Source organism: Sus scrofa, chromosome 13 (genome assembly GCF_054392235.1).
Source record: "Sus scrofa isolate SSC_HxYL_T2T_F1_AM1 chromosome 13, Sscrofa_HxYL_maternal_Yorkshire_Landrace_v2.0, whole genome shotgun sequence".
NCBI classification, from domain to species: Eukaryota; Metazoa; Chordata; class Mammalia; order Artiodactyla; family Suidae; genus Sus; species Sus scrofa.
The window spans coordinates 224,355,046-224,374,876 of NC_139395.1; the positions used below are offsets into that span (position 1 = coordinate 224,355,046).

General features: G+C 47.0%; 1 protein-coding gene across 6 annotated transcripts in view; it reads right to left on the bottom strand.

The window, feature by feature from the left end:
* Positions 1-13,137, bottom strand: part of LOC110259168 (aryl hydrocarbon receptor-like) — a 70,700-nt gene extending 57,563 nt beyond the window's left edge. For 3 of the 6 annotated variants that reach the window (XR_014825312.1, XM_084992450.1, XM_021082498.2), the window contains exon 1: positions 12,478-13,090. Coding sequence is in view for 2 of the 6 variants with exons in the window: in XM_084992450.1 (XP_084848576.1) it covers positions 12,478-12,536 (59 nt within the window). In the remaining 4 variants the exon portion in view is untranslated. Of the gene's footprint in view, positions 1-7,164; positions 7,420-12,477 lie in introns of those variants that run through there. The other 3 variants (XR_014825311.1, XM_084992451.1, XM_084992452.1) reach the window with 3 other exon arrangements.
* Positions 13,138-19,831: the final 6,694 nt, after the last annotated feature.

Below are 19,831 nucleotides of genomic sequence, written 5' to 3' on the forward strand. Positions count from 1 at the left end.
GGTGGGCAAAGAAGAGGGCACTGCGAGCAAGCACCACCCGTTGTGGCTCTCACCTCTCTGGGAACACACCCACCCTGCAGCTGCCACTGCCAAATGCTCCAGGCACCACCTACACCTGCCTGATTACTATCACTTCCAAGGCCCCTGTAACTAGGAGCAGCCTGCACCACCTTCTCATGGGTCCTTGCTGCTGCCAAGTGTCCAGCAACCAGGCACTAGCTATTAGCCCTGCCAATTGCCTCCATCTCCCTGGAAGCACATACACACCCTAGAAATAAAAAGTAATAAGCTCTCACAAAATACCCAGGGGAACTCATGCATATAAATAGCCCTCCAAGACTACAGTAGTTGTTTTCACTAAACTCACAGAATAAGAAAATATAAGCAAAATGAAGAAGCTCATGAACCATTCCCAGTTAAGAGAACAGGAGAATTCTCCTAAAGGAGCAAATAATGCAATAGAACTCTGGATTCTAAAAAGACACCGAGTCCAAAAAGGAGATAGTGAAAATACTGAAGGAATTAAGATAAAACTTGAAGGAATTAAAAGTGGATATGAACACTAATGCAGATTACTTTGGAAAGGAACTAGAATATATAAGGAAGAGCCAAGAAAAATTTGAAAATTCATTTTCAGAGATGCAAGCTGACTTAAAGTCACTGAAGAGCAGAATGGATGATGCAGAGGAATGAATTAGTGACTTGGAAGGTAGAATAATAGAAATCACCCAGTCGGGACATCAGACAGAAAACCAAGTGAAAAAACATGAAAACAATATGAGAGATCTATGGGATAATACAAAGTGGTCTGATCTATTCATAATAAGGGTTACAGAAGGAGAAGAAAAAGAAAAGGGGATTGAAAATATATTTGAAAAAATTATGGCTGAAAACTTTCCAAATTGAAAAGAAACAGATACCAAGATACAGAAAGCACGGAGGGCCCCAAACAAGTTGACCAAACGGGCTCACACCAAGACATATTACAAGAAAAATGGCAAAAGTTAAAGAGAGGATTCTAAAGGCAGTAAGAGAAAAACAAAGAGTTAATTATAAGGGATCTCCCATAAGACTACCAGCTGATTTCTCTAAAGAAACACTACAGGCCAGAAAACAGTGGCAAGATATATCCAAAGTTTTAAAAGGGAAAAATTTGCAGCCTAGAATACTCTACACAGCAAGAATATCATTTAAAATAGAAGGAGAAATAAAGAATTTCCCCAACAAACAAAGCTAAAAGAGTACAGCAATACTAAACCCATTCTAAAAGAAATGCTGAAAGGGCTCCTCTAAATAAAAAAGAAGTAAGAAGGAATAGGATGTAGGAAATAACAGTTGGAAAGCAATCACTGAAATAAGCCAGTATACAGATCTAAAAGAAAAAAAAACCCTATTGTAAAAGCAACAATAAACACAAGGAACAGCAAAAGGACAAATATGAAGATGTTAAAAAAAAAGGACTTCAAAATCATCAAATGTGGGGAAGGAAAATAAGAAAATCTAGACTGTTTTTTTAAAGAATGTGTTAGAGCTTATATGACTATCAGGCTAAAGCAAGCAGATACAGGAAGAGGTTAACATACTTGAAAAACAGGGCAACCACAAATCAAAACCAAATACTACATCCACGAAAACCAAAAAGAAGATGACAACAAGCATAAAAGAAAAGGAAATCATCCAACCAGAAAAAGAAAGGAACAAAGGAGAAACAGAATCAACTGGAAAACAAGGTTTAAAATGGCAATAAATATGTATCTATCAATAATCACTTTCAATGTCAATGGACCAAATGCTCCAATCAAAAGACACAGAGTGGCAGGTTGGATAAAAAAGCAAAAACCTTCAATCTGCTGCCTATAAGAAACTCACCTTAGGGCAAAGGACACATACAGATAGAAAGTGAAGGGATGGGAAAAGATATTTCATACCAATGGACAAGACAGGAAAGCAGGAGTTGCAATACTCATATCAGACAAAATAGCCTTTAAAATGAAGGCCATAAAGAAAGACAAAGATGGACACTATTTAATGGTTAAAGGATCCATTCAAGAAGAGGACATTACAATCGTCAATATATATGTCCCTAATATAGGAGCACCCAGATACCTACAACAAATACTAACAGACATAAAAGGAGAAATGGATGGGAATACAATCATAGTAGGAGACTTTAACGCCCCACTCACAGCAATGGACAGATCCTCTAGACAGAAAATCAATAAGGCAACAGAGATCCTAAAGGAAACAGTAGAAAAGTTAGACTTAACTGACATTTTTCAGGAAATTACACCTAAAAAAATTAGAATATACATCTTATCAAGTTATCAAGTGCACATGGAACATTCACAAGAATTGATCACATAGAGGGGCACAAAGCTAACCTCAACAAATTTAAGAATATAGAAATTATTTCAAGTATCTTCTCTGACCACAATGGCATGAAACTAGAATTCAACCACAGGAAAAGAAATGAGAAAAAACTAACTACATGGAGACTAAACAACGTGCTACTAATAAACCAATGGGTCAATAAGGAAATCAAGAAGAAAATTAAAAAATACCTCAAGACAAATGACAATGAAGACACATCCACTTAAAATCTATGGGATGCTGCAAAAGCAGTGCTCAGAGAGAAATTCACAGTAATACAGACCTTCCTCAAAAAAGAAGAAAAATCTCAAATCTACAACTTAACCCACCACCTAAATGAATTAGAAAAAGAACAAACCAAACCTAAACTCAGCAGAAGGAAGGAACTCATAAAGATCAAAGAGGAAATCAATAAAATAGAGATTCAAAAAACAATTGAAGAAATCAATAAAACCAAGAGCTGCCTCTTTGAAATGGTAAACAAAATGGACAAACCTCTGGCCAGACTCACCAAGAAGAGGAGAGAAAAAACCCAAATAAACAAAATCAGAAATGAAAAAGAAGAAGTCACAATGGATACCACAGAAATACAAAAACCATGAGAGAATACTATGAACAGTTGTATGCCAACACATTTGACAACCTGGAAGAAATGGACAACTTTCTAGAGACTTACAGCCTGCCAAAACTGAATCAAGAAGAAATAGATCAACTGAACAGACTGATCACCAGAAGTGAAATTGAATACGTCATAAAAACACTCCTTAAAAATAAAAGCCCAGGACCAGATGGCTTCATAGGTGAATTCTACCAAACATACAAAGAAGAACTTATACCCATCCTCCTTAAACTTTTTCAAAAGGTTGAGGGAGAAGGAACACTCCCAAAGACATTCTATGATGCCACCAACACCCTCATTCCAAAACCAGACAAAGATACCACCAAAAAAAAAAAAAAAAACCATAGGCCAATATCTTTGATGAATATAGACACAAAAATTCTCAACAAAATTTCAGCCATCCGAATCCAACAATATATGAAAAACATCATATACCACCACCAGGTGGGATTATCCCAGGTGCACAAGGATGGTTCAACATGTGCAGGTCAACAATGTCATATACCACATTAACAAAAGAAAAGTCAAAGACCACATGATCATCTCAATAGATGCAAAGTCCAACATGCATTCACTATCAAAACTCTTACCAAAGTGGCTATAGCAGGAACATACCTTAACATAATCAAAGCCACTTATGACAAACCCACAGCAAATATAACACTCAATGGAGAAAAGCTGAAAGCCTTTCCACTAAAATCTGGAACAAGACAAGGATGTCCACTCTCACCACTGTTATTCAACATAGTGCTGGAAGTCCTGGCGACAGCAATCATACAAACAAAAGAAATAAAATGAATCCAAATGGGAAGAGAAGAGGTAAAACTGTCACTGCATGCAGATGACATGATACTATACATGGAAAACCCTAAGGACTCAACCCAAAACCTAACTGAACTGATCAACAAACTCAGCAAAGTGGAGAATATAAGATTAACATTCAGAAATCAGTTGCATTTCTGTATACAAACAATGAAATATTAGAAAAGAAACACAAAAATACAATACCTTTTAAAATAGCACCCCCAAAAATCAAATACCTGGGCATATACTTGACCAAGGAGGTAAAGGACTTATATGACGAGAACTATAAGGCACTAATAAAGGAAATTAAAGAAGATGTAAAGATATTCCATGCTCCTGGGTTGGAAAAACTAATCTTGTAAAAATGGCCATACCACCCAAAGCAATCTACAGAGTCAACGCAATCCCTATCAAATTACCCAAGACATTTCTCACAGAACTAGAAGAAACAATCCAAAAATTTATATGGAACCACAAAAGACCCAGAATTGCTAAAGCAATCCTGAGAAACAAAACCAAGCAGGAGGCATCACTCTCCCAGACCTCAAGCAATATTACAAAGTCACAGTCATCAAGACAGTGTGGTACTGGTGCCACAACTAACATACAGACCAATGGAACAGAATAGAGAACCCAGAAATAAACCCTGACACTAATGGTCAATTAATCTTTGACAAGGGAGGCAAGAGCATAAAATGGGAAAAAGAAAGTCTATTCAGCAAGCATTGCTGGGAAACCTGGACAGCTGCATGCAAAGCAATGAAATTAGAACACACCCTCACACCGTGCACAAACATAAACTCAAAATGGCTGAAAGACTTAAATATACGACAGGACACCATCAACCTCCTGGAAGAGAACATAGGCAAAACATTCTCTGACATCAACCTCATGAATATTTTCTCAGGTCATTCTCCCAAGGCAACAGAAATAAGAGCAAAAATAAACCAATGGGACCTAATCAAACTGACAAGCTTTTGCCCAGCAAAGGAAACCAAAAAGAAACCAAAAAGACAACTTACAGAATGGGAGAAAATAGTTTCAAACGATGCAATGGACAAGGGCTTAACCTCCAGGATATACAAGCGACTTATGCAACTCAATGGCAAAAAAGCCAATCACCCAATGGGAAAGTGGGCAAAAGACCTGAATAGACATTTCTCCAAGGAGGATATACGGATGGCCAACAAGTACTTGAAAAAATGCTCAACATCACTGATTATTAGAGAAACGCAAATGAAAACTACCATGAGATACCACCTCACACCAGTCAGAATGGCCATCATTAATAAGTCCACAAATAACAAATGCTGGAGGGGGTGTGGAGAAAAGGGAACCCTCCTGCACTGCTGGTAGGAATGTAAGCTGGTACAACCACTATGGAGAACAGTATGGAGGTACCTTAGAAATCTACACATAGAACTACCATATGACCCAGCAATCCCACTCTTGGGCATATATCTGGACAAAACTTTCCTTAAAAAAGACACATGCACCTGCATGTTCATTGCAGCTCTATTCACAATAGCCAAGACATGGAAACAACCCAAATGTCCATTGACAGATGATTGGATTAGGAAGAAGTGGTATATACACACAATGGAATACTACTCAGCCTTAAAAAAGGATGACATAATGCCATTTGAAGCAACATGGATGGAACTAGAGACTCTCATCCTAAGTGAAGTAAGTCAGAAAGAGAAAGACAAATACCATATGACATCACTTATATCTGGAATCCAATACATGGCACAAATGAACCTTTCCACAGAAAAGAAAATCATGGACTTGGAGAATAGAATTGTGGTTGCCAAGGGGGAGGGGGAGGGAGTGGGGTGGTTGGGCAGCTTGGGGTTAATAGACAAACTTTTGCCTTTGGAATGGATTAGCAATGGGAACTATGCCCTGTGTAGCTCTGGGAACTATGCCCAGTCACTTATGATGGAGCATAATAATATAAAAAAATAGAATGTGACTGGGTCACCGTGCTGTATAGTAGGAAAAAAAATTGTATTGGGGAAATAACTATTAAAAATAATTTAAAAAATAAATAAAATGTACAAACAACTTACACACCTCAACAGCAAATACACACAAAAAAACAACAACCAAAGAAACCCAATGGAAAAGTGGGCAGAGAACCTAAATAGACATTTCTCCAAAGAAGATATACAGATGGCCAATAGGCACATGAAAAAACGCTCAACATCACTCATTATCAGACAAATGCAAATCAAAACTACAATGGGGTACCACCTCACACTGGTCAGAATGTCCATTAGTAGCAAGTTTAAAGTAACAAATTCTGGAGAGGGCGTGGAGAAAAGGGTACCCTCCTTCACTGTTGGTGGGATGTAAATTGGTACAACCACTGTGGAAAACAGTATGGAGGTACCTCAGAAAACTAAATATAGAACTACCACATTACTCAGCCATCCCACTCCTGGGCACACATCCAGACAAAACTTTCACTGAAAAAGATACATGCACTTGTATGTTCATTGCACTGCTATTCACAATAGCCAAGACATGGAAACAACCTGAATGTCCATTGACAGAAGAATGGATTAAGAAGATGTGGTACATATATACAATGGAACACTACTCAGCCATAAAAATAAGGCCATTTGCAGCAACATGGATGGCATTAGAGACTCTCGTTCTAAGTGAAGTAAGTCAGAAAGAGAAAGACAAATACCACATGATATCACTTATATGTGGATTCTAATATACAGCACAGATGAACTTTTCTGCAGAAAAGAAACAAACTCATGGACATGGAAAACAGACTTGTGGTTGCCGGGGGAGGGGAAGGGGGAGGGAATGGGATAGACTGGGAGTTTGGAGTTAGTAGATACAAAAGCTATTGCATTTGGAGAGGATGAGATCCTGTTGTATAGCATGGGGAACTATTTCTAGTCACTTGTGATGGTACATGATGGAAGATAATGTGAGAAAAAGAATGTGTATGTGTGTGTGTCTGTGTGTGAGAGAGAGAGAGAGAGAGAGACTGGGTCACTTTGCTGTACAGCAGAAATTAACAGAACAATGTAAATCAACTATAATAGAAAAAAAATCTTACCAAAAAACCCCTATAAAATAAAAACCTGTTTAGGAGTACATGTCATGATATGCAAGATCTGTACAGAGAAATTTATAAAATTCAAAAAGAGTCATTTAAAAAGGTCCCACCACACGGAGAGACCGAGTCTGGTCACAGGAAGGTCTGCAGAGTAAAGACGCCCATTTCCCCAAAGAGCTTCTCCCCAGAGGTGTCTCGTTTGTTTCTGTTTAGTGTGCCTTGGTGGAACTTAGCAAGGTGATTCTCATGTCGATGTGGGTGAGCTGAGGTGCAAAGGAGTCAGACATACCTGGAGAGGAAGAAACACGAGGAAAGCAAAGCTGGCGCCACTCAGGTGGGGTGGAGGTGGGGGAGGGCAGAGGCTCAGCCTGGAGCCGGCACCGAGAAGGAAACCCGACTCAAGGGGAACTGGGAAGGGCAGGGGGAACTGGACCTGTTAACCACTGTGCTGGCATAACTGGCATTTCACATAGGAAAAGTCTCTAAGGGGGCACCCCCTACCACATCCTAAAATAGCTCAAGGTGGACCACAGGCTTAAAATGTGAATGACAAATTATGAAGCTTTCAGAAAGCAGAGGGCACACTTTATGACGTCATAGTGGTGACAGACATTTTAGGCAAGAGAAAAAAACCTCTAACCACAAAGGAACAGATTGATGCCTTCAAAAAGATTTAAATGAAGAACTTCTGTTCACAGAAATACTATGAAGAGAGTTGAAAAACAAGCCACAAATCATAAGAAGACATTGTGACACACTGGGTCAATTTACCTGATCCATATGTGTTAAAGGGAACGGCTTGGTTCCTTACCTCACCTTTTCGCCCATCCTGTGCCCTCACCAGCAATTTGAAAGTGCTGGGTTCCCTCCGATGCGAAAAATCAGGCGTCCTCAGCTGGAAAGTTATGACGTCCACAGAGACGATCAAGGGCATCTTTGACGACTACACTGCTGTTTGCTGCCCCCTAGAGGTGGGTGTGGAGTGTGTGCGAGGACCGGCGGGTCTGGGAGGGGCTCAGAGGACCGAAGTGCAGGTGACTCTGACAGTGGTGGGGGCAGAGTAGGGCCCCAGAGAACAGCCCTGAAGCTGACGGTGAGCTCCAGGACACCAACTGGGGAGGGAGGCCTTGCAGTGGGGTGGGGTGGGGGGCAAAGGTCAGGACAGATGTGGGGTTTAAACCGAGGCTTGACCACACACACACACACACACACACACACACACACACACACACCCACATCACTGTAGAGACCTGAAAGATCTTAAACTTCTGGTGATCACGAATTCAGCTGGCACCACTTTCCCTTAATGGTTGTCTAACTGAGAGGGATTTGTTAGCTGGTCCCAGATTTTGGAACTCCAGCTAAGTACAGCAAACAGTAGAGCACAGTGCAAGAGCCTGGGACAGAGATGGAAGAGCCACCATCCCTGGCCCAGGAGCTCAGGACACTCTGAGGAGGGGCTGAGCAGAGAAGGGGGTCCCCTGGTCAGCCACAGACATGGAAGGTGGGCAGGACCCCAGAGACTCTGGCCATGGGAGGGTGTCCAGGCAGAGGGATGGGGCCGATCTCTGCCCACGAGTCTGGTGGGAGGTCTGTGGGGTGCACACAGCATTTTGGAGCCTGGGCTGGGCTGGAGAGGAGAGCAAGGCAAGGAGACCAGTGAAGGTGAGAAAGGTGGGGTGCAGGGAAATCAGGGAGCCCCTGGGCCTGGAAGGGAGGGGGACGAACTGGGCAGGGCCATTCTGGTGGTCAGAGATCATGGGTGAACAGGGTAGGCAGTGTCACATAGCCAGGACCGAGCAGCCAGAGGGGCAGGAAGTGGTCCAGCACCTAAGTAGGTGGCAGCGATGGGGGTGAAGGCTCTGTGACTCTGTGGGGTGGTGAGTCCTGTTCCCTCAGAGTGCAAGGAAAGGAGGGCCTCTCTGCAGGTGGTGGAGGCCTCCAGGACCCTTCCAGTGAAGGAGGGCTGGAATGCCACCTCAGGAGATGGATCAGCAGAGGAGTTCTGGTGGGAAGACAAAGGCCTGGCAGAGAGCCAGTGGACAAGGGAAGAAGGCATATGGCGGAGAGCCCAGAAAGGCACAGGCTGGCGTGAGGACCAGTCTTCAAAGCCCTTGTGATGTCAGCAGTTCTTAGCCTGGGCAGGGGTACTTCTACATCAAGGGGTGCATCCCCAGGGAGCCCCACTCACAGGGGCTCTTCCCACCTGGACCACATCCCTCGCCTTTTGTTCCTAAGCTGAAGGGAAGACTCAGTAAAATCAGTAGCTCCTTGAAGTTCCTGTCGTGGATCAGTGGTAATGAACCTGACTAGTATCCATGAGGATGCAGGTTTGATTCCTGGCCTCCCTCAGCGGGTTAAGGATCCAGTGTTGCCATGAGCTGTGGTGTGGTTCACAGATATGGTTTGGATCTGATGTGGCTCTGGCACAGATTGGCAGCTGCAGCTCTGATTGGACCCTAGCCTGGGAACTTCCATATGCCGCGGGTGCAGACCTGAAAAAAAAAAAAAAAAAAAGACAAAAAATAAAATAAAATCAGTAGCTCCCGAGCTGAGGCTGCCAATACTTCTCACCTGGGGGTATGTGTCTCAGAGACAGAGGGCTCTCCGTGCTCGGGCCCAGGGTCCCCCCACAGATTTGAAAGGCAGACCGAGGAGGAGGTTCTGATCACCAGCACCTCCAGACGGACGGAATGGGGCCATAGTGTCTCTGGGGCATCTTGAACACACAATATCGGACCAGGTGTTGGCGGCTGCACCCTGCTCTCCCCAGGGCTCAAATTCAAAGTTTATGCAGATTTAACAAGTGAATCCACCCATGACCCAGGGCCCTAGTTCTTTCAAATGTGAAGTAAAACTGTGTACATTTCTACATAATACAGTGATGGAAGACAGAGACTAATGTGTAGTAAGCCACTCACAGTAGGCCCAGGTTCTGCATTGTGGCGCCACATATATGACACAGGACAACTGGCTGTGGGCAAGGCCACTCAGGCTGGTGCCGATCACTTCCATCGGCTGCGCCCCAGTTTCTGGGGCGGACCAGCTGGCCAAGGCAGTGGGGAGGGGGCTCGGTACTCTGCCCTCCATCCTCTAAAGTGCAGCCTGCTGTCCGGAAGATGTATCCCGATAGGTCTGCCCCAGCCTGCTGGCAGGATCTCAGCCTCTTCAACAAGCCACACAAAGGGGCTGCAGAAGAGGCTGGGTCCAAGTGAGGTGGTAGGCAAGGAGGCAGCCCCCTCACCACGCAGCCTGGTGCACAATATTTCCCAAGTGGTAATAGGGAATCATGCTTCCTCCTGGGTTGCCTGAGGACCAAGTACATTAATACATTTCAAATGATTCTGAAAGCAAGAGTGTAGGGTTTTTGCAAACAAGAAGGATGTTATTCCAGTAGAGGACTTTTAACTGGCAACCACCTAACTCTGTTCCCCCATGTACAGTGCTGTTCTGTCGCTCCGAAAATCTAACATGCCCACACCACAGCGCTGCGGGCAGGGGGGCGCAGGTGCCTGAAGCTTTGCTCCCACAAGGTGAGCTCTGTGCTAATGGAGAATCACTGCTTAAAGTCCCAAGACTGTGTCATGTCAGATCTTGTCAATAATCATCAAGGAAACAAAAGCACAGGTTTTTGTTTCTGTCTTTTTTTTTTTTTTTTTTTTGGCATATGGAAGTTCCCAGGCTAGGGGTTGAATCGGAGCTGTAGCCACTGGTCTACGCCATAGCCACAGACACGCGGGATCCAAGCTGTGTCTGTGACCTGCACCACAGCTCACAGCAATGCCTTAGCCCACTAAGCAAGGCCAGAGATCAAATCCTCAGCCTCATGGTTACCAGTCAGGTCCGTTAACCACTGAGCCATAATGGGAACTCCAAAAGCACAGTTTTTAAGGAAACAATACTGGTGCTTTGAAAAGCATCAATGGACATTTGTTGGGAAAAAAAAAAATTTCTGTTGGACCAGGCATTCCTGTAAAACCTGGGAGAAAGTTGTTTAATATCTGTATAGTGTCACAAGCTCTTTAAATTGTAGACAGTACCTTGTGGAAATGACTTGTGCAATAAAGTGTACCAGCATTACGAGACTGGCAAGTTGATATATGTTGACTCTTTCACTTAAAATATGTAAGATATTTGCAGCACTCTTAGAGACCCCACCATTTTGAGCACATTTTCCAATTAACCAATGCTTACTGGTTTGCTGCCCTGAAAAGGGAACTTCTGATAAGCTTGGTCTGGGATACACGTGCTCCCATGGAGAAGTTGCATGGTTGTATTTTATTTTATTTTATTTCATTTTATTTATTTCATTTTGCTTTTTAGGGCTGCACCTGCAGCATATGGAAATTCCCAGGCTGAGAGTCTAATTGGAGCAGTCTACACCACAGCCACAGTCACGGCGACGCAGGATTCTTAACCCACTGATCGCACCCAGGGATGGAACCTGAATCCTCACGGATACTAGTTGAGTTCCTTACCGCTGAGCCCCAAGGGGAACCCCCTATTTTTTTTTTTAATTGTGGTAAAACACACATAAGGTAAATGCTACATTTTAACCATTTTAAAGTGTACCATTCAGTGGCATTAAGTATACTCAGGATGTTGTGTCACCATCACCACTGTCCAGTTCCAGATCTTTTTCAGCCCCCAAAGAAATCCCTTAGCATTGGCAGTCGCTCCTGGCCGCCGTTCCCATCTGCTTTTCGTAGATAGACGCTTCATATACATGGACTCATAGGACAGTTTCCCTTTTGTACCTTGCTTCTCTCATGGCATTTTTTTTTTTTTTTTGGTATTTAAAAATTAAAGGGACCTAGAATAGTTTGTCTCCAGAGCTTTTGGAAATTTCTCAGACATGGATGAGCCTCTGGCATTGGGAACCTTGCGCCAGCCGGGTGAGCATCTCAGGTCGCTTGGAAGATTCCCGGTGCCCCGGCCGCCGCCGCTCGGTTTTCTGCAGCGCCCCGGACCAGCCCCGCTTCCTGGGTCATCCCAGCGCTCGGGGCCTCGGGAAGCCCTCGGAGAGTCTGCTCCACCGGACCTTCGAGCCATTGTCCTCCCTGCCAGAGCCCCGTCGCCCCACAGAGCTGCCGCTCCAGACTGAAGAGCCTAGAAGGGACCCTGTCTGGTCAGTCGGGGCAGGACGCACACCCGTGGGGGTTCTCACCCCGCGGGGCTCGGCACCCGCTCTGTAACCGGGTTGGGTGGCCCATCCCGGAAGCCTCTCCCTTCCAGTCCCGCTGTGACTCAGGACCCGCCACCTGCTGATGCGCGCGCCCAGCAAACTCAGCCCTGGAGCCGGGGGCCGGCGGGAAGGCACAGGTCACTAATATGGAGACCCGGTGCTTCCCAGAAACAAGTGTCCCAAATTGCACTTTGACCTTACCGTCAAAAACCCAGCAGGGGTGTCAGGGGTGGGAGCAGGGACTCTAAAATGAAATCTGTCCTCCCCAGGCAGATAAAGTCGGCTCTCAACCCGCGGAGGACGCGCAGAGTGCGGAGCTGGGGGCTGCGAGAGGACTCAGAACCCCACCCCCACTCCCGCACCCAACCAGTCCCCCCGGGCTTCGCTGCCCCCTCCCGTCCCCTCTGCCCCACATACCTCTTCCGCACCGGTTTTCTCCTCTTCTTCACGGCGTACTGGCCCCCGGTGGACAGCATGGTGCCCGTAGGTGGCAGCACACAAGGGCGCAGGCTGGGGGCGCCGCCCAGCGCCAGTAAGCTGGGCCTCCCTCCGGAGCCCGCCTGCTCCGCTGGGTCTCGCCCGAAGGTTGCCAGCTCCGAGGTCACGGCCCTCCCTTTCTGACCGTGACCGCACCACACGTGCTCGTCGCACCCGGGTACACCTGGACAGGTCGTCAATATTCCCTCCCAGGGCAGGAGAGTGCCTGGCCGCCGGCGCCTGGAAGGGTCTGCACCAGCCCCTCCCGGGTCAGGGGAGCGCGGGTCCGCCGGCTGAGGGGGGTCCTCCGGGATTTCGGGCAAGGGATGCGGAAGGTGGAGCAAGATTGGCCGGCTTCCCCGGGGACTCTCTGTCCAGGCGAACACAGGTTTCCTCCTTGGCAGCTGTGCGCCACACTCGTAAGTTGTGACTCAGTGCGGCACCAGACCGCACCTTCCAGCAACCAGCTCGCCTAGAGTGACTCTTTCACGTGTGACCCAGGAAGCAGACAAGCAATCTCCTCCAGGAAGCGAAGGCCTTGGTTTGTAAGTCTGTGCCCGGGAGCCTTTGTGCTTAATTCTGCTGGATGCGTGTCTGTGTGTGATTCTGGGAGTGAAGGATTTGGGGCTGTGAGCGGGGCTTGGGGAAGAAGCCCCCGCATTATGTCCTGCTGTGAAGACCCCGCCTGTGAAGGGTGGAGCTGAATGGGTGAGGACTTTGCACAAGGTTGTGTGGATCAAGGGTGGGGCCAGAAAAAGGCTGCACGTGGAGAGGGAGGCTTGACTGTGGCCCAACCTCCTGAGCTCTGTGGGGGGCCAAACAATCATCTTCTCTTGGACTCTGTCTTTATTGGATGTCCTGTCTTAAATACAAGGGAAAGGCTCAGATTATCTGGACACACATGCTGGAGGGTTGGGGGGGGCAATGGAAGGTGGCCATGTAGGAGGTTGCAGGAGGCTGAGCCGAGGGGCTGGTCCTCAAGCTCTCAGAAATCCTTGTACCACAGAGACTATCTGGGAAGGTGTCCCAAGCCTCAGTGTTAAACAGGTGTTATGTGAGCACCTGCTATATGCTGGGAGAGACAAGCTTATGTCCTGGGTTTACTCCCCATGTGTGGGCCTCCTTAGTGAGCTCTGTGGTTCTGTGACTGCCTGGGGGGAGAGGCAGCAGTGCAGGGTCCACCTCCTGCTGGCTGTGGTGCCCTGGACCTGGGCACATCGGCTGCAGGTCTTTGGGGTCCACCTGGAGGCTTGCTGGTTGACTTGGACCATGTTCCTGGTGCCCACATTCTCCTGAGCATCTTAGGGGAGGAGACTGAAGAGGGCAGGCCCAGGGGTGGCAGCATATGGCCACAGTCCATGTGAAGAGACGGAGGGAGATGGAGAGACAAAGCCAGAGACAGGGAGGAGAGATAAAGGGAGAGACAGAGAGATGGAGAAAGAGAGAGGCAGAAAGCCAGAGGGGGGAAGTGAGGGAGACAGAGAGATGGAGAGTAAAAGGAGGAGCAGAGGAGAGAGAGGCAGAGACAGAGATGGAGAGAGAGACAGAGGGAGTTTGGAAGTCTCTGGGAATTGCTTTGTATTAGCTCAAGACCTGACATTGTGCAGTTTGGGTGAGTTTTCAAAATTCTAGGGTAATGGTGCTCTGATATTCTCATGAGTGCCATTAATTCCCTAGAACTTGGGGTAAACAGTTACCTAAGGACCTCAGAGCAGCACGCCCACATCTGGAAGCTCTGGAAGGACGGTCTTGCCCTGGGAGTCCTGCCAGGGAGGAATACTGTTTATCAGGTGGAGAACAGCCTGGGCTGCATTTTATGTTCTGGGCTGTGACGCCATCTAGCGCTTTGCTACTCAACGTGGGTTCCAGAGACCAGCAGCATCAGCGTCAAGGGGGAGTAGTCAGAAATGCAGATTCACAGGTTGCACCAGAGGCTGACTCCAAACCCAGGAGGGAACCCTTCACATGGCTCTGGGGAGACCCCTCTGTCAGAAGACCTTGTTGAATTCAGGAGAGAAGGCCACCCTTCCCAGGGGAAAAGCAGGGCAAGTTAAAATTTTCTTTTTAATTTTGTCCGTTTTAGATTTTATGGGCCTGTTCTTCCCAACAGCTAATAACTGCGATTCCACTGTGAGTCCTTCCTTTGTCTTAAGAGCATAGCCTGGGGATTCTTGTCTTCAGCTGCACGTCAGACTCTCCTGGGGGACTTTTAATACACGCTGGTGTCCAACCCCATTCCCAGAGACCCTGGCATGCATCCAGGGCTGAGTGAGTGGGGGAGGAGGGAGGGTAGACCCTCCCAATGGAAGCTTATGAGGAAGGAGAGATGAAGTGCCCCCCCCGCCCAACTTCCCTCACAGGCTGACAAAGTCTGAGCCTTAAGGAAGTATGAGGTGCCCCTGATGGTGGCACCTCAGGTGCTTCTAGAAAACAGTCTTTTTCTCCTCAGTGCTTATGCTTGCATGGAGGTTTTTAACTGTATGCAGTCTACCCTGTTTCCTGTTACTACTGAAATATCACCAGTAACAAATGAATCTTCTAAGATCCCCAGGAGTTCCTGCTGTGGTGCAAAGAAATTGGCAGTGTCTCTGGAACACTGAGTTGCAGGTTTGGTCCCTGGCCAGGCACAATGGGTTAAGAATCTGGTGTCACAGTAGGTCACAGCTGCCGCTCAGATCTGATTCCTGGTCTGGGAACTCCATGTGCTATGGGGTGGCCAAAAACCAAACAACCCATTAAAATCCCCAGGTTTAGCGAATGCTTGATTTTAAGGAAAGTCATTTATGATTTCTAAGATGTCTTGAAAAATGGGTTGTCTTTCTCAGGAGCTAGTTGCCCTGGGCAGTAAAAGTCCAGTTGGTGTCTTTCTGAATGAAAGTGGTGTGATTTCTTTCTTTGAGTGGAGAGCCCTCTTGAAGAATTTGAGAGTCTTTGTGTCATGACCTGCAACATGCCCTGTTCGTAGGGAAGCTTCTGGAAGACTGGTAGGAGGAAGGTCCTGGCCTTGTCTGAGGTTGGGGAGCAGCACCACAAAAAGTGTGTGGACTGGACAGCTGCCATGAAACTGAGATAGCCACGGGCATCAAGTGACAGTGCTGGGAGGGGGCAGGTGGCCAGTGTCACACGGAGGTTCCAAGGCTGTCCTCGCCTAGGTCCGCAGCTGCACCCACCATGCCTTCACCCTTCGGCACCCAGGACAGAGAAGCAGCAGAGCCACATGGTGCCTGTGGGAGGTGGGCCCTGATGCCCAGAGGAGATGACACATAGGTAACAAATGGTGTGGGTGGAGTAGGTGGCCCCTGCACACCCCGTTCCCCATGCACTGGGGGCTCATGGCAAGGAGCAGAGTCCAGAGGGAGGTTCCAGGAAGCCTAGTCCAGGTTGTGCTCGGAGGCACTCTATACGCTACTGAAGCCTGAGCCCCAACGTGACAGTATTTGGAGACAGGGCCTTTGGGAGGTAATTAGGCTTCGATGAAGCCACAAGCCTGGGGCCCTCGTGATGGCATTATTACTTTCATAAGAAGAGATGCCAGAGGACCTCCCCCGCTCTCTTTCTGCCCCCTCTCCGACTCCCATCTCTTTCCCTGCTCCATACCAGGACACAGCAAGAAGGTGGCTATCTGGCAGGCAGGAAGAGAGCTTTCACCAGAACTTGACTGTGCTGGCAACCTGATCTTGGACTTCCACTTCCAGAACTGTGAGAAAATAAATGTCTGTTGTTTGAGCTACCCAGTCTGTGGTACCTGTTATGGAGGCCTGAGCTCCCTGAGACAGTAGCCAATGAAGAGGTGAGCTAGAGCTGCTAGGGCTGCCACCCCCCAGCAGCTGGAGCAGAAACCCATGTAAAGAAAGCAAGTCGAGCCACAGGCAGTCCAAGTTTGATAATATCTGTCCAGAGATAAAGGAGGGTATGGTAACACAGCAAACACAAAACGTATGAAGAAGAAAACCCTCAGCAGAGGTGATAAACAGCAGAAAAGAAAAGACTGAAATACCTTGGCATTTCATGACATTCAAAATAAAATCATTTCTATGAGTTTCCAGAGAGAAAAAGATTCCTTCCCCCCTCCCCCTAGAAAAAAATAGGAGGAAAAATGAAAGAGACCAAATATTTGTGACCTTGACCAGGAGTCAGGGGATGGAGTGTGAGGAGAGAGCACAGCAGATCTAGCTGTTCAGTCTTTACATGTCTCCAAGGGCGCCTGGACTCACTACTGGCTCGATACCCGGAATGTGGCATTAGGAAAGTTCTTTACGTAGGTGGTTGATGACTCGTTTTGTGTGTCTGAGAAGTGGGCCAGGCCACATCAGCTTGTCAGGACTGCACACATGTCAAAGACTGATGATATGTTCTTGATTTCGTTGTTGGGGTCCTGTGTCTTGGTTACCGCGACTGATTGTAACAGGATGTGCCTGTGTGACCAGCCTTCTGTAAAATCCCTGGACCCCAAGACGCCAATTGTTTTCCCTGAGGAAAGACATTTCACATATGTTTCTGTAGTTTATTTATAAGCAGAAGGCACATCTTGAGTGTCCCTGAAGGGGGAAAGCTCAGAAGCTTGTGCCTGTTCTCTGGACCCCACCGGATACACATCTTCTTCCTGCTGCTCTGCACTTTTTTGCTAACCTTTCCCCTCAACTTGCATTGAGTCTTGTGAGTCTAGTGGACCAGCAAACTTGAGGTTGTCTTAAAATCCCTTCAAATGGGAGTGAAGCTCCCTTCTCCTCATGGCACCATGATGCATGAAAAGTAAGCATTCTCTCCTTAAGGCACTGAGCCAGCCCTCCAGATCCAGTAACCACAGCTCAGTAAAGTCCCCAGTGTTTGCAAGGATCAGCTCTACTCATTAACAAAAGTAAACTAGGTACAACTTATAGGAATACTTTCATTAACAGGACAGTGAAGTGTATATTTTAAAGTTATTTCCATCAAAATATAAAAAGCACAGTTTGTGTAACCGGTAAGCTTTTATCTAAAGACTTGCCGCTCGGAGTTCCCGTCGTGGCGCAGTGGTTAACGAATCCGACTAGGAACCATGAGGTTGCGGGTTCGATCCCTGCCCTTGCTCAGTGGGTTAACGGTCCGGCGTTGCCGTGAGCTGTGGTGTAGGTTGCAGACGCGGTTCGGATCCTGCGTTGCTGTGGCTCTGGCGTAGGCTGGTGGCTACAGCTCCGATTGGACCCCTAGCCTGGGAACCTCCATATGCCGCGGGAGCGGCCCAAGAAATAGCAAAAAGACAAAAAAAAAAAAAAAAAAGACTTGCCGCTAACCTTATGCTCTGTACCCTACTGGGTACCTGAGAAGGTGCTGTTGACCTTGGCTGTTGTTTTCCTGGGTAGATGGATATTTAGGGGCACATAACTGTCAGCAGGGTATTCAGATCAGGCCAATCATCTAGATAAGAACCATCTGCTTCCAGATGCAGGTTTAGGAATTCTTATCTGTGCACACCTCCTTCCAGATGTGGGTGGTTTGCTCTTGATTTATGCACTTGGGAGTCTCCATGCTGCCCTTTCCTACCCCCTCCTTCCATCTCAAAAGGGACCAGATTCTGCTGACCCAGCTTCTTGGGGTCTGCATTCCGATCCCTCAGCCCCAACTCTGCCAGCACTGCCTTTGTTCAGAGGCTCCGCAATTTCTTACCTGGCACTAAATGGACATCTGTTTCTTGTGGCAGCCCCCATGCCCTTCTTATGCTTCAGTCATTTTCCATACTAGGCCCCCCCCCCCTTCCAAGGAGGAGGTCAGAAAACCCATCTTACTAGACTCCTAGGCACTTGCTTAGGCACATGATCGTGCAGTGCCCTCCCTGCCAGGTGCATCTGCAGGTCTTGGGCTCACAGGGCAGGTGTGAGCAGGTAGCAGAGAACAAGGGAAGCTGCCCACTGTCCACAATCGAACTGGTGCTGCCTGATTCTTGGCACTGGCCGAGGGATCCTGGCTTCTGGGCATTGTCAGTGGGAGGAGCCGGGACTGTGGGATTCCATCAGGCACACCCCTCACTGCTGAGCTGTGCTCCTGGCTGCCTAGTCTCAGAGGCTGGTCCCTTGTCTCCAGAGATCCTGTGAACTCCCGCTACCCACTAATTGATTGCCTTTCTGCTCCAGCCATCCACAGCGGCTTCTGTTCTCTGCAGTTAACAACCCTGTCCTGGATTCCTGGCCAGTGAGCCTGTTCTTCTTCAGAGCTGCTGCTTTCTTATTAATTTGTTTTTCCAGGTCTGAGGGTCATCTTTCTGAAAAAAATGATCATCATGCTGCCCTCTTGCTCGAAATTCCTTGGTGGGTCCCCATGACCTGGGTAGAGTCTGTATGTGACTCTTCATTGGTCTTCCGAGCCTTAGACATCATCCACCTCTGTCCCTTCAGATGCATCTGTTGCCCCCACCCCCATTTACACCTGCGACCTTGTTTAACAATATGTGGTTTCCAGATTCCACGTCTCCATCTCCTTTAATGTGGGCTTCCTTCTCACAGAGTGATCCATTTCCCCTTTATTTGACGTATGCATTTTTTCTATTCTTCAACATGCAACTCAGGACTCCCATGATCTCCCCCCCCCAGCCCCCGCCTCCCTTGGGACTCTGGGCATGTCTCCATATAGCTCTTATCATACTGATTGAAAGCTTCTTGAAAAGTTATTTCCTGAATATAAGTCATATGTGTCCATTGTAAAACATGTGGAAAATCCAGGTGTGTGTAAAATTAAAAATCACCTGGCTCACACCGGTAGGGATAACAGTTGCTAAAGTTGGGTTATGTGTCCCATCCAGTGTCTTCTCCATGCGCATCTGCTTTGCAGATGTTTGTTTACTCAAATGTCTCCCTCACCAGGCTGGTGCTCTTGAGGGCAGATATGTCATCGTTGGTTCAGTTGTGCTCCTGGTGCCAGAGCAGTGTCCACAAGGGTGTTCGGGAAGTACTGAGAGTGCAGAGGGAAGGTGAGAGGGTTGACATCAATCCAGGGAGTGGAGGCAGTGGAGGTGATGTTGCCTGGGCTGCAAAATAGAGCACTCAGGCAACGCGCTGCTTTGGCACAGCTGCGTATTCCTTCTCTACCACCACAGAGGAAGAGGGGTGCAGTCAGGGGCTGATGACTTTGGAGCCACTCTTTGATCTTTCCATTTTTCCCAGTTTGGGCAGCTAACAGCCCCCCCTTTAAAAATAACAATCCCAAAATTTCATTATTTAATTTTGAAAATGTTTGTTGCAACTTAAGTTTGGTTTATATAGAAAAATAAAACAGAAAACTTTTTTTTTTTTGGTCTTTTTCTTTTCAGGGCTGCACCCAC